The sequence below is a fragment of the Asparagus officinalis genome, chromosome 3 (genome assembly GCF_001876935.1).
Source record: "Asparagus officinalis chromosome 3, Aspof.V1, whole genome shotgun sequence".
Classification (NCBI taxonomy): Eukaryota; Viridiplantae; Streptophyta; class Magnoliopsida; order Asparagales; family Asparagaceae; genus Asparagus; species Asparagus officinalis.
Window position 1 is genome coordinate 95,606,597 of NC_033796.1, and position 14,141 is coordinate 95,620,737.

Consider the following 14,141-nt stretch of genomic DNA (forward strand, 5'->3'; position numbering starts at 1 on the left):
AATTTTTCTTATTAATTTTTCCGCACTCGCAATGGATATTATTCTTATTAATTTTTCCGAAAAAAAGAAAAAGAGAATAGGTAAAAATTTTTGACAAGATCATTTTTAACCTCATGCAACTTAGTCTAGCTTGAAACCCTAAGGACAACAAATAAACTATACACTAACTGAAAAATAATAGAGAATAGGTAAAAAAATTTGGGGCTTGATTGTTACCTGAGTTAGGGGAGATCAAGATCGAGCTCGAGGGAGATCAGTCACGATCGGTGGAGTTGGGGGTAGTTGGCGTCGGATGAGTTGGGGGAAGCCGGCGGAGGAGGGGGTCAGCTCGAGGGAGATCGAGGGAGCTCGACAGAGTTCACTTAGAGATGATGGGTGACGTTGGGAGGGAGGCGGAGTTGGTGAAGTCGTCGAAGTTGCCGGATTTGGGGGAGCTCGAGAGAGGGAGCTCGAGAGACTCACCGGCACTCTGATTTTGGAGCTTGATGGAGGAGGAGGGGTTGGGGCTTTTTGGGAGAGAGAGAGAGAAAGATAGGGTCACGAGATTGTATAAGTGGCTGTTGCTTTGGTTTTTGCAAAAAAACCCAACTCGGTTGGGAATGCGTACGAAGTTGTGCGTATGAGAAACGCACCTACTTTACAAAATAATAGTATGCAAAGACCATGAAAATGGAACATAAAGAATAATGAATGTATCTTACTGGATACTTCTTTCTTGAATATCCTATGAAGATTTGATGTTGATCAGACAATATTAAAGAATCTTGATGAAGAAGGACAAGAATATTGTTAAAAATTCCAAACTGAATGCTTCATTGTGACAATGGAAGAGTTCTAAGAAAATTCTTATAGCTTTGAGTAAGGCTGTAGTGAAGGTGAATCTATTAATTTTGTGTCAATTCACCTTCAAGCTGTTTGTAATATTAGGTGATTAATATGCATAACTTAATATCTGTGTCCTAGGTATTGTTAAAGTTAGATCAGGCTGCAGTTTGAAGCATAACACAACATGAGTTTCTTGTATAAAGAAAAATAAGTATGATGAATTTAGCTTGCATTTTAGAAGTTGCATTTTCAATGCATTTCTTAGCACATAATGTCAATGTTTAGGGTAGTAAGACTAGCAATACATATTTAATATGAGTGTCATGTCATTTTAGATACTGTGGAAGTTTAAACATGAGTTCAATATTCCTACATTCGATGGTTATGCACATAGTAGGTGTTAGTTGTGTTGGAGGAGAAACATTATAGCTGTATCAGGAGCTAGCATGATGACAAAAGAATCGTGGATAATGAAAAATGTTATTCATATAAATTTTTTGTTATTTACTTTTCTAGACTAGTTTGGTGAGATAAAGAAAGTGCCTAGCAATGAAGAAATTAGGTGAATGATAAAAAAGTTTTTTCTTTTTACATCAATTCACTACGCAATATTTTACTGTCATGTAACTGGCAAGTGCAAAATTGTTGACCACTTGAAAGAACTTAACCAGAAATTTCGGAAAACCGCTATTCATATAGGTAGGATGGGATCAGTTAAACTCTTTGTTAGATACCTTACCGTTTAAAAGAGTGACTCATATTTAAAAATAATGCCAGATAAGGCATGGAATTGCAAATTGATTTTTCTACTTGTCCTCTCTTTTGTAGTTTTAACTCTATATATAAAAAATGTAGACATATGTACAAAGATCTGCTCATACACCTATCATTATCAATGTTTTAAATGTCGGTCGACATGTCCGACATGTTGGCCGACATATCGGATTGAAGGGTCAAGCGACACGAATCAGGTTATTTTGAGTCGTATATCGGAATTCAGGAGGAAATCGGAGATGTCGGGGAAATATCGGTCATGTCGGCCGCTTTTTAACCTTTGAAAAATTGGTCGAAATCCCCAAATATCGGTTTAAAGTTCTTTTGACTTATTGGGTTTGGGTTTTGTGATGAAAACCCAAACCCATTTGACATGTGTTGAACTTGAGGGACTTTTTACGAACCCGAACCCGGAAAACGAGTTGATAGAAAGAAAAAACAAAAAGCTAGGGCTACAGGACAGCGACTGGGAAGAGAACAGCCGCCTTCATCTTCTTCGTCTCTCACTTGCCAACGCTGCCCCCTGCGACTCGACCGCCTTCAACCGCCTTCAGCCGCCTTCGACCGCCTTCGTTCTTGCTTCCTGAGGCTTCAGCCGTCAGGTATCTCTCTCGACTCGATCGCCTTCAGCCGTCAGGTCTCTCCCTCTCCCCCTCTCTCTCGGTACTTGACTTTTTTTCTGCATTTTCAGTTTATGCCGAGGGCTTCTTGCCTGGGTTTTTATTTACTGCGGTTTGAGTTTGTACCGAGGGGCCTTCATCTTCTTTTTAATTTTCCCCTTGAATCTTTTCAGTTTCCCACTGTCAAATAAAATTAATTTTAAGTTAGTAATTGAATTATAAAATTAAAATGCAACAAATTTAAATGCTAATGCATAGGAGAGAGTGAGATACTTAACAGTTGACACTCCTTAATGTCAGCTCCCTCTCTTGAATTCGTACCAAGTTGTTACTGAAATTAAATTGAAATTAGAAACTCTCAAGCAATTGAGAAGTGCAAATTATCACCCAATGTATGCTTTTTAAGCAATTGATTTCTACAATCGTTTAGTGATCCTAAACATCATATATTATTTACTTTTTTATATGTCTAGTCTATAAAATTTATAAAATATGCTTATATTGAATTTAGGAATGCTTAAATTATATTTAGGACATGATATTATACATATGCTCATCACTCGATATGGCAATCCGATATTTAGTCTATGTCCCCCAATATATCCCCGATTTTCGCTATCTGACATGAATTTCAGTCGTCCGACATGAACCCGACATCCGATATTTAAAACCTTGATCATTATATACATCATGTTTTATGCACATGAGATAAAAGGAAGATGTCTAATGCACATTGCTCAAGGACACATGCACATATTTATTTCTATTGTTATGTCATTATGTCCAATTTGATACATCTTACTTATACTTGGAATTTCAACTGAAAGTCGTGAATGCAATGATACATATTCAATACTTAATTTGCAAAGTGAGTATTACACTCTCTAGCACTCCACACAGTGAAAACTCCATTCATTATTGTTGTCTATGTGTGGAAAGGGAGACATTAACTGTTGTCTGTCTTATATTTATTAGTAAACTCTTAAAAGTGAAGGTGCTTATACTTCTTGTTTCCAAGATTGGCCTGGAAGAGAGTGGGAACTCAAAGAATGATGTGTGATGATCAGACTAAGTACTGGGCCCCAATCAATATAAGAAATGAATCTAAAGAAGTTCAGAAATATTTTGGCTATTAAATATAATGCTCACTTATATTTTTTTATATTGCTGGGAAATAATTTGGTAGTTCGATCTTGATAGTTACTAAATATAATATATGGGTATTGTAGCTAGCTTTGCTTTCTTACAACTTTCTTTTCTTATAAGTTTCCTTCTGTACTACAATGGCCATATCTGTAGTGGTACTACCCTCTTCAAATTCATCAATTAATTAATAAGAGAGGTATCTTCTCCCAGCTGTTCATATGGTATGAGTGCCAAGGTTCATAACACCAGAGAGCTCCTGGCTCCATCTCTTGTCTAGCCCTTTGCATTGGACTTCTTTTTGCTACATGGTTATGACATCAACTTCAAATCTTTCTCCATCGATGTTATCGGATTCTAGTCCTTTGACGTTGATCTTGCTGACACTTTCTCCATTGATGTTGGATTTTGATCCTTACCATTGACCTTGCCAATATCAAGACTTTCTTTGGTGATTTTCCCAGCGTTGACTGTTTCACCAAGGCTCGAACCTTTTCTCAGTTTTCATATTTGTTATGCAAGCTCTTGATGGTTGATCCATCTTTGGCTTGAGGTTATATAGTATGTTGGTAATACTATTGAAGAAAGCATATATACAAAGTTGTTCAAGCTATCATGGTATTAAACTCATGGGTTGTATTGTGAAACTTTGGGAGAGGGTAATTGAGCACAGACCAAGAAATGAGAGAAGTGTATTGGAAAATAAATTTAGTTTTATGACTGGATGAAGTCGCATTGTGTATTTTATTTGCTGACGATATAATATTAGTTAACGAGATTAGAGGGATAATTTCTATATAGAAAGGTGGAGAGAAACTCTCAAAACTAACGGTTTTATAATTAGAACAAAAATAAAATGCATGGAGTGTATTTAAGTAAAATTAAACACTAGAAAATCGTATAGTATATATTGATGGTCAAAAAATATCTAAAAGTAATCACTTTCGTTACTTATGATCAATCTTTCTTTATGATAATGAGATTGAGGATGATGTTGCTCATCAAATCAAATCTAGATGGTTAAAATGTAGGAGTGTTTTGGGAGTCTTGTGTGATTGAGTCCGTATAAATGCAACTAAATGGAAAATTCTATAAAACCGTTATAATACTAACAGTGCTTTACTGAACAGCATGTTGAGCAATTAAAAAACATGTGCAAAAAATAAGTGTAACATAAATGAGGTTGTTAGGATGGTCTTGTTAGTATACACTAAAAGATAGGATAAGAGATCTGTGCATCTGTAATAGGTTAGTGATTGCCCCTATTGAGAATAAAATGAGAGATAATCGCTTAAGGTGGTTTGGTCATATATAACAAAGATCTTTTAGTGCATCAGTTATGAAAAGTAATAATATTATTGTTAATGGGGCAATGAGATCTAGATGTAGACCTAAGAGAACTTGGGCAGAAGTAATTTAGAAGAATATGATAATTGTTAATTTAACATAGGAGCTGACCTAGAATAGAGTAGAATGAGAGAATAAAATTCATATAGCAACATTTGGGATAAACTTTGTTATTGTTGTTGTCGTTGATGTTGAAAAAAATGATGGTATGTAGCAGAAGCGGCCCTTGGCCTCTTTGCTTTGCCTCAAAGCAGTAGTATAAAGCGACACTGGAGCTTTTTGGCTTACAAAGGTTCGAAACAGCGGTTAAAAGTAGAGAAAACTGTTAAAAAGCGCTCAATAGGACTTTAAAATGCTTTTGTATCTGACCCGACCTAGATCCATTTTAAACACCTAAAATCCCTCGTACCCATCACCTCCTAATTTCGCATTCAAGAGCTTCTTCCGCTTCCACCACTACCCCTAGCTCCTCCTCTCGCTACCTCTCATTATCATCCACCGCCTCTCTTGAGCTCCTCGCACCATCTCCAAAAGCTCCTCATCAGAGCTGCAGTCTACTTCCTCTCCTCCACCACTTGGAAGCACCAGTCCTCTTCTTCTCCCTCTCTCCTGACACTTCCTCCCGTCCTCTTCTTCTCATGTCTCCGTTGGGCTCGATGCTGGCAGTAGTGTTGTTGAGCATCAGATAATTTTTGAAATTTGAATGCTGTAAAAAGCTTCACTTTCTTGAGTTTTTCTTATTTTTTAAATATTTATCCATATTTAAACTGGACCATTTTTTTATTTGGTGCTTTTTTCAGCTTTGAACCGCTTAAGCCCGAAAAAGCTAAGCGGTGCTTCACCGCTTCACTCCGCTTTCCGCTTTCCACAACCTTAATTGGTAATATAACTAGCCTTACGGGTTTCTTTTCACATAGTTTTCTTTAAAGGACTTATAATACATAGCCTAATGTGTGCGTGTGTGTGTATCTTTATGAATAATGGGTATCATAATATGCATGAGGGAATTCTCTCATATACAGTTATGTGGTTGAATCTCAGCCATCAAATAAAGGGGATTCTTTTTTTTTTATTTAACTTAGATACAATGCTTGGCTGAGATGCAGCATCAAATAAAGGGGATTCTTTTTTTATTATTTAACTTAGATACAATGCTTGGCTGAGATGCAGACTTGTCAAGAGATAATCCGCTCATATGACCCATTACTCCTCTTACAATGGTTAATCTTCATATTCACTGTTTTTAAGCAAAATAGATAACCCTGGGATTCAGCTGCTCTACTGAAAATAGAGGTTCCGATTTTCAATTTTCTATTGTAAGAGTTCGTCTTTATTTTAAGAATATTGAGTAATATAAAAGAAAGTAATGCGTATTGTTGAATGCGTAGTTGGTCTCCTTGAGGTTTTTAGAGTTCAATAGCTTCATTATTCTTAAAAGGCTATGTTTAACAAAATTCTTATAGAGTGATATGTTGTTGGTACCATATGTTTCAAGCCTTGATTCATGATATTGTTACTGAAATCTATGATATTTCTTTTTTATATTAGCACCCAAAATTGTTCAATGGCTTTTTGTACACAACAAATACTGTAATAGACCTATGAGATTGTAGGTACACAGCATGCACAATATATGCTGAAGAGGATGAAGATGTTCCTTCTGAGAAGCTAGAGAAGTCCTTTCCGCCAAAGTTCCTAGGATGCAAGCCTGGTTCTGATGAAAAGGTCATCTTTCACAGTATCTGCAGTGCAATCTCATGATATATGAACTGTACTTCTGCTGCTATTATTGTTGTTTTTGTTGTATAAGGACTTTGCAAAATTTTCTATGTTTGTAAATATCAGTAGATGATTACCTTGAACCTTTTTTCTCTAGATTTTGTTGAAGAATGGTCCATATGGATATTATGTCCAACTGGGGGAAGATAAGAAAGGTTTTACACCCAAAAGAGCTTCTGTTTCTGAGGTATTTGTGTACTGTTTTGGAAACTCTTCAGGTATTTATGATTAATACAAAATTTATTGAGTCTTATAGTTGTAATACCTAACCCTCTGACATGAATTTTGGATGCTTTTTAGGACTCACGTAAAATGATAGTATTGGTGTATCAGACCACTTGATTCTTGATATGTTCCGTCATTCCAATATTTTAGGGTTTTGCTGGGCAAGGCACCTATGTGTGCCCATGTTTCACTGGATTACACACTTTTTGATTTAATTGGACAAAGCATCGTTTTTATACGTGTGCCTATGCTTCATTGGAATACACACTTTTTTATTTAATTGCGCGACAAATTAACAACACATTTTGCTCTTTGCTACATTCAACATTATTTTCTTAGATTGTTTATAAATTCATCTTACCACTATTGGTAACTGTTTGACCACATAATTGGGGCTTGATTGGAGGGTATTGCTCTGAACAACCCTGCCTTCTTGTCTAAATAGGAATTCATCTATATCTTCAAATAATAATAAGAAAAATGCGATAGTTCTTTTTTGCATTAGAGAGAATTTAAGGAGAATAACTCTTGGCAATTTAATGGATGCAATGTGCTTTGATGATAAAGCTTGGGCAGATTCACGTTCCTGACCATTGAATTTGTCTAAGAGAGTTTCATAGCATGTGGAAATATTAGGTAAAACATTCTATCTTTCTATTAATGCAAGCTGAAAACATAGATTTGTCGTCACATTATTGTGAACATTTTAACCAGGAGGTCATGCTTCCTATGTGTCGTTTCATTCCTATGGTGTCTGCATACTTTCTGTTTGTTCTGATCTCCTTTTGTTTGTCTTGTGAATGAGGTAATAATCCTATTACACAACACATTCATGGATTTATAAGCTAATACGGATAACATCCTTCAGGTGAAAGATCTGGAATCTATTACGTTAGATGATGCTATTGAGCTTCTACAATATCCTATTAGCTTGGTATGTTTCTGTTAAACTTTGTTTTTTTATTTCTTCATCTAGAACCTTTGTTTCCCTATTAATTCTCTGAATAAAAAAATTATTTCACTATGCAATGTAGGGTAATCATCCAGATGATGAACATCCTGTTTTTTTGAAACATTCAAAATTTGGATTTTCAATTAAACATCGACGAACTATTGCCCCAGTCCCAAAGGTTTGTTCCTTACAGCTATTTTCTCTTCTAAAAATGATTAGGTAAGTTAGTTCATGATTTATCAATATTTCTGTATAATATGTTATTAGGATCAGTTCTATTTTTGCATTAGATATATGAGGAAGCATTGTTTTTTACCAGGTGTACTTAAAACATACAAATTTGTAGAAACAATATGAAAAATAATTCTTCTAAGGAAAAAAAATGTTAGATGATGAAGATTGTGATGCATAATTATTTCTTTAAAAAATTATGATCATTCATACACATCATGACCAGTCTTAGATGATGAAGAGTAATAGAAATAATTATGACCAGTCATACACATTATCAGTTTTTCTAATTGATTAGGTTCAGCTTTCTGAATCATCACTCTGTCAGATTTCAATCCTAGATTTCCACTGTACAAATTGTTTAGTATCTTTAAAAATTTTCACTTTATCCAAACCCTTGTAGTCTCGAAGCTCATGCTTATCCTTGCAAATCATTTACGTTGTCACTAATAAGGATCATTCTTGTACTTTTTACATGTTCCCAGTTGGACTTTATTCCTTTCCCTTGGTGTAATATATACTATCATCTTCTCCATCCTTTTATGAAGATTGAAGATCGGATATACTCACTTCTCTTGAGAAATAACCAAAATAAGAGTTAATGCTGGTGATTGGCAAACAAAATTTGATGTAATGTGGGCCAATTTGGTATTGCTACCTATTTATTATCCATGCTAATTCCTAGTTCCATGACTTAAGCTAATTCTTATAAAGAAAAGGAGGATTATGTGGAAAAAGGGATTAAAGCATTCATGATCGTAGAGAATGGAAAAAAATTCTTCCATTAGAAATAAACTGATGGGCATAGAGGAAATGTATTATCTGTAATTTGATTTCAGTACTGACCAGAGTCGATAAGAAATTGTCTACAATCCTAAAAATATAAATTGCTAAATGTAGATTGGTGTATCATCAGGATACGAGTATCATTTTGAAGTAAGAAAGCAGGCTAATAGTTAGGTGGGTTTTAATTCATGGTGTAACTTCAGTTTATTGACAGGCTAATAGCCACAAAAATTCGCTGCATCAGTTGAATATATGTGCTTTTGACCTATATGGACATGAGAAATGTCCATAGGAACAAGGAACCTTTTTCTGTTTGCCAGAGTAAAAGAATTTTTTTTGCAATTTAATGTAAATATCAACTGGGTTAAAGTAAGTCAAGTTCTGCAAAATCTTCACAAACTCTTGATATGATGGTATTCTATGGACTTGGAATTTTTTGTGGTGATCCAAATGCTTTGCTGCTAGCTCCTTGTAACTGTAAATGTGAAAGAAATTAAAGCTGTAGTGTCTTTGCAAGAGGTGATGACAAGAGGATAGAAGGTTAAAATAATATTTGGTTAAATATAAGAGCAAGGGAACTCAAAATTACAGGCCTGGAGCTATGGTCTCAAATTTTATTTAGTAAGTTGCAGAAGTGCACGAATTACAATCAGGATATTAAAATAGAAATGAACAGATGAGGTTGCTAGTACACAATCGAAAAACAAATAACATCTGTTAGTTATTTAAGAACACTGATTACTTCTGCACACTGATACAAGCTGTTTTAATCTGAAACAGGTGAGTTTTCTTGTACATTAAAAGTTTATGATGCAAAATAATATTTTCAATTTTTAAATAAATTTACATTTAAAGAGTTTTGTTCCTTAAGGTTTGTGGAATTACATTTGTCATGCTTTATAAATTTGGTAAATAATTAGAGCAAAGGCCATGCTTTTTTTCTTTTACTTTTATGCCCTTTCCGAGTATTTCTTTTTAAAAGAAGGAAAATATACAAGTTAAAACCTTCCTGAAGAATTACAACTTCTTTTTTAATTCACTCGCAAATTAATACAAATTGTGAGTGAATTGCGAGATAGAAGCAATTAGAAATGCAGTGTAGTGACCAAGTTAATTAAAAACTGAGGGGTCTCAAGCTGAAGCAGCCCCTTTTCAACCTCATTGAAAATTGGGATTACGCCTTACCCTACACCATCCTGATCGCAATATTAGCTACTGAATTAAATCTAAAACTTCGAGAGGTCAAAATGATTGGCTTGAATAAGGGAACAAGGGTGCTGGCCTTTTAGATTTAAGAGAGATTTCCACTCTTGTACATTTAAGAGAGATTTCCACTCTTGTACACAATGATCCAGAATTAATTACACCCATTTAAGTACCTGCTGGAGAAACTATTGTTTTAAGAAGTATTGATGAGGTCACAGATAGAGGAGAAATCTTAGAATCCTTGGAAGATGATGTATCTGGACTCGTGGTTATGGGAAGGTGATAAACCTTCTTGCTCACACCGGCTTTGCTTTAGGGAGCTGTTCCAGTTTGGTTATCGTTCTTACTGCTCATCAACATATTAACTTTGTTGGCTGTGTCCTGAGAACAATAAGTTCTTCCTGTGCACTTTTGAATAGGACATGACTGAAAATTTTGAAGCATAATACAGGTTTAACTGGAGCATTTGATGTATAGCTAAAAGTAAAACACCCCCACACCTTGATTTTGCGTTCTATCCTATGAATATCAATAAATGATTACACGTAGCAGAATAAAATTAAATGAAATCTCCTAAACAGCAAACCTTTGACATTAAATTGCACAATAGAGTTTAGTGAACCATGATTGTTGATAGTAACATGGGCATATTATGAGTTGAGGGTGGGAATAAAATGATCTGTCACATTTCACTTGACGATAAGGGGCAGATGAATGAGCCCTTTTGAGGAATTTAGTTGGTTAATTAGAATTTTTCAGGGGTTCTTTTGGGTGTATGAAAGGAATGGGCAAATATGTTACTGGACACTTTCAAAATTTATAATTTATTTAGACTTGTATTGTTTCAATAAAGAATGGATCTTGCAATTTAGTGCATCTGCCTGGTTACCTTAGAACTTTCACAAAAGTAACATTCAGTTCATTTAGGTAATCTTCAAAACTGCATTTATTTTCTAAATTTCGCATATTTTTATCTTAGTAGTAAATGTACCAAACAGGTAGTATCTTAGCTTTCTTTATGGAAATGATTATAATGTTTGAGATTATTGTGTATCAACTTTTTCCTACACATGTAATTTACCTTTGGTCTTAAATTAATCATGATTTGCAGAATATGAACCCGAAAAAGATCACACTGGCGACTGGACTGAAGCTTCTTTTGAGTAAAAACGCCAAAAAGAGTGGTCGTCCCAAAAGTAAACCAAAGCCTGCTGAGGAAGACTCATGGGATTAAGTCTGTCAAAATCAAACAGAAAGGTCTCTATTACCCTTGGAGCAGGGAAGAAAAGTTAAATCATCGGTATTATAGAGGTTTGTACAGTTAATTTTCCATGTATGTTACTCACTCTTTAGCGAATGAGCATGTGTACAGATTTTATCTTCTTTTTTCTCCTTTTTCTAGTAATTATTCAGACTTGTTCTGCGTTTGAGCAAATTTTGTTCTTGCTAGGGAACAAATGTGGCACAAATTATTTTTCATCTGAGCTGTATATAATGCTTTTTTTAGATTGAACGGCAGCAAACTTTGTACTCAAAAGTATCAAGAATCCTTTACATCTTTTATTATTCAAATGCCATGTAATGTTGTACCCTGTTATTTAGTTTTGCTAACAATATTTTGAGATGAATAGGGAAAACTTTTAATCATGTTTCTGATGTGTTTAAAGTCTCATATTGATCTTTTATCTAATTAATTGAGAAAGATGACACTGTGAACCTAGAAACCTTTGTTGATATTGTTATGTCTCGTGTAGTTAACAAACATATTAACAGAAAAGTTTTAAAGCGAAGGCTGGTCAAAATTAAGGCTGTTAATTGAACTCAAGTGGTCAATCTTAGAACAATGGTAAACATTCATGTCACGCCCTCGTTGGTGTGTGTAAGCCGTGGGTTCACGGAGAGCAACTCGTGTGTTAGCTAAATTCACTGTTAAAATGCTAACACTAGTTGTTTTTGTGCATTGAGTTTCTCTATTTAAGCCACTAACATCTCTATTTAAACTTCTTATTAGTGGGTAACAAATTTATATAGGTGGCCCCATTGAAATTTAATAGGTGCCCCCAAATCAAAAGAAAGATGAGAATACGTAGAGAACAATTATGAATATTAGAACTTAGTAGTACTTTTTTGTTATAATAATAAAAGCATGATCATGTGTTGATATGAAAATGATAATGAAAAATATAATCTGTTGAGGTCTTTGTGATTATTGCATAAATAAACTTTCATATTGCAAGAATGTGTATAATATAAGTTACTAATATGTATGTATAATTGTATCTGTGTTCCCATAGGAGAGAGTTTTTGGATCCATCGTTGTACACCAGGCTCAATCTAAGCATTGCCGCACCTAGCAAGCTCAAATGGACCTATTGTTTTATTGACCAAAACATGGGTTGTTGAGGGATAAGAATTTCTTTGCCATAATATTCATGAGACCAACCATGTGACATGACAATTCTTTACAATAGCAGAAATTTTTGAAATAGATTATTTCCCAAATTTATTCACCAAAATCGATCTAATGCAAATTTATTTATCAATATCGACCTAATTCAGTCATGTCAAAAACACGCATTGAAGCGGGGTTGATTTTTTAAAAAAAAATTATATGTAGTGACAAACACAGATGTGCAACCACCTCACAAAGAAAAGGCAGCGATTAATCGTGGTTCGGCAAGATGCCTACGTCCACAATCGGCGAGATTGACAATCCACTATTTATCAAGAGGTTACAATAAAGATGGAGAAGATTAGAAACCCTAATATCTTTCCCTTACAAAGCCAAAATAAATATTAATTTTTCTTGTCAAAGATACGAAGAGAAACCCTAGGCAATCTTTATTTTTAGTCTCCCTAAAATTCGAGTCCAACTAGCCAAACAACTCTCAAATCTGAATCCAAACAGGAGTCCAACTAGTCAAACAACTCCCGAATCTGAATCCAAACGGGACTTGAAAACGCGTCCAAATCATGTGGGATCCATCAGTGTGTTCAGACTTTGTAGTCGACAGAGAGGTTTGGCAATTTGTGGCTCAATATGAGTCACCGGTGGGTGGCTTTCAATAAAGCCAACTTGACAAATTCCCACACTGGCGAAATTTGTAAGCCACCGATAGTCTTTATAACCGAAGTAACCTCTAATCTCTTCAACAACCGTCGCCATCAAATTGCCCCGAAGAGCCTCAACACCAAAGAACATTGATCAAGTTGAGATAGTGCTCAAACTTAACTGTTGGAATAACCTTTGTCAACATGTCCGCCGGGTTCTCCTTAGTGACAATCTTCGTTAGTCGAATTTTCCCTCTCTCAGTTATTGTAATACCCCAACCCTTGAGAGGGTGATGTGATTAGTATTGATAGATTTGATTGGAATACTCATACCATCAAGATGCATCTTCTTTTTAGGAACCCAACTCTTATAAACTCTAAAGTTAAGCGTGCTTGGCTTGGAGAAATTCTAGGATGGGTGGCCCCCTGGGAAGTTTTTCAGGGAGCGCGTGAGTGCCACGTATCCACACCGCTTCCTTAATCGCCTTTATTGCCGCCATGTACTCTGCATCTGTAGTAGACAACGACACAGTAGACTGTAACATAGACCTCCAACTAATCGGACTGCCGGCAAGATTAAAGCAATACCCACTGGTGGACCGATGCCTGTCCTAATCACCCACATAGTCTGAATCCACGAACCCTCTCACATGTGACTCTCTAGTAGTCAAAACCAAATCGACATCCAACGATCATTGAAGATGTCGTAAAATACACTTTGACAACCTGCCAGTGTTGTTTACCCGGATTTGCCATATACCGACTAACCAAGCTGACCGCATGTTCAAGATTTGGACGAGTGCAAACCATAGCATACATAAGGCTACCAACTGCACTAGCATACATAACTTGAGACATGTACTCATGTTCCACCTCAGTAGTAGGAGACTATAGACCTGAAAGCTTGAAGTGAGGAGCCAACAGAGTACTAACTTTCTTCGAGTTTTGCATCCCAAAACGAGCCAACACCTTTTCCACATACCGCCTTTGAGAAAGACACAACCTCCCATTCTTCCTATCTCGAAAAATCTCCATCCTAAGTATCTTCTTCGAGGACCCAAGTCTTTCATCTCAAACTCAGAACTCAACTTCTTCTTTAGCTTGTTGACTTCCACCATACTATGTGAGGCAATAAGCATATCATCAACATAGAGCAACGAATAGATGAAAGAACCACCAACCTGCCTGAAGTACACACAATG

The 14,141-nt window shown here is 35.5% G+C and overlaps 1 protein-coding gene across 1 annotated transcript in view; it reads left to right on the plus strand.

The window, feature by feature from the left end:
- The window catches only part of LOC109834491 (DNA topoisomerase 1-like), an 81,738-nt gene extending 70,331 nt beyond the window's left edge, over nt 1-11,407 (plus strand). The window contains 5 exon segments of the mRNA XM_020402525.1: nt 6,323-6,434; nt 6,586-6,675; nt 7,582-7,647; nt 7,748-7,843; nt 11,000-11,407. Coding sequence (XP_020258114.1) covers nt 6,323-6,434; nt 6,586-6,675; nt 7,582-7,647; nt 7,748-7,843; nt 11,000-11,122 — 487 coding nt within the window. The 3' untranslated portion in view covers nt 11,123-11,407.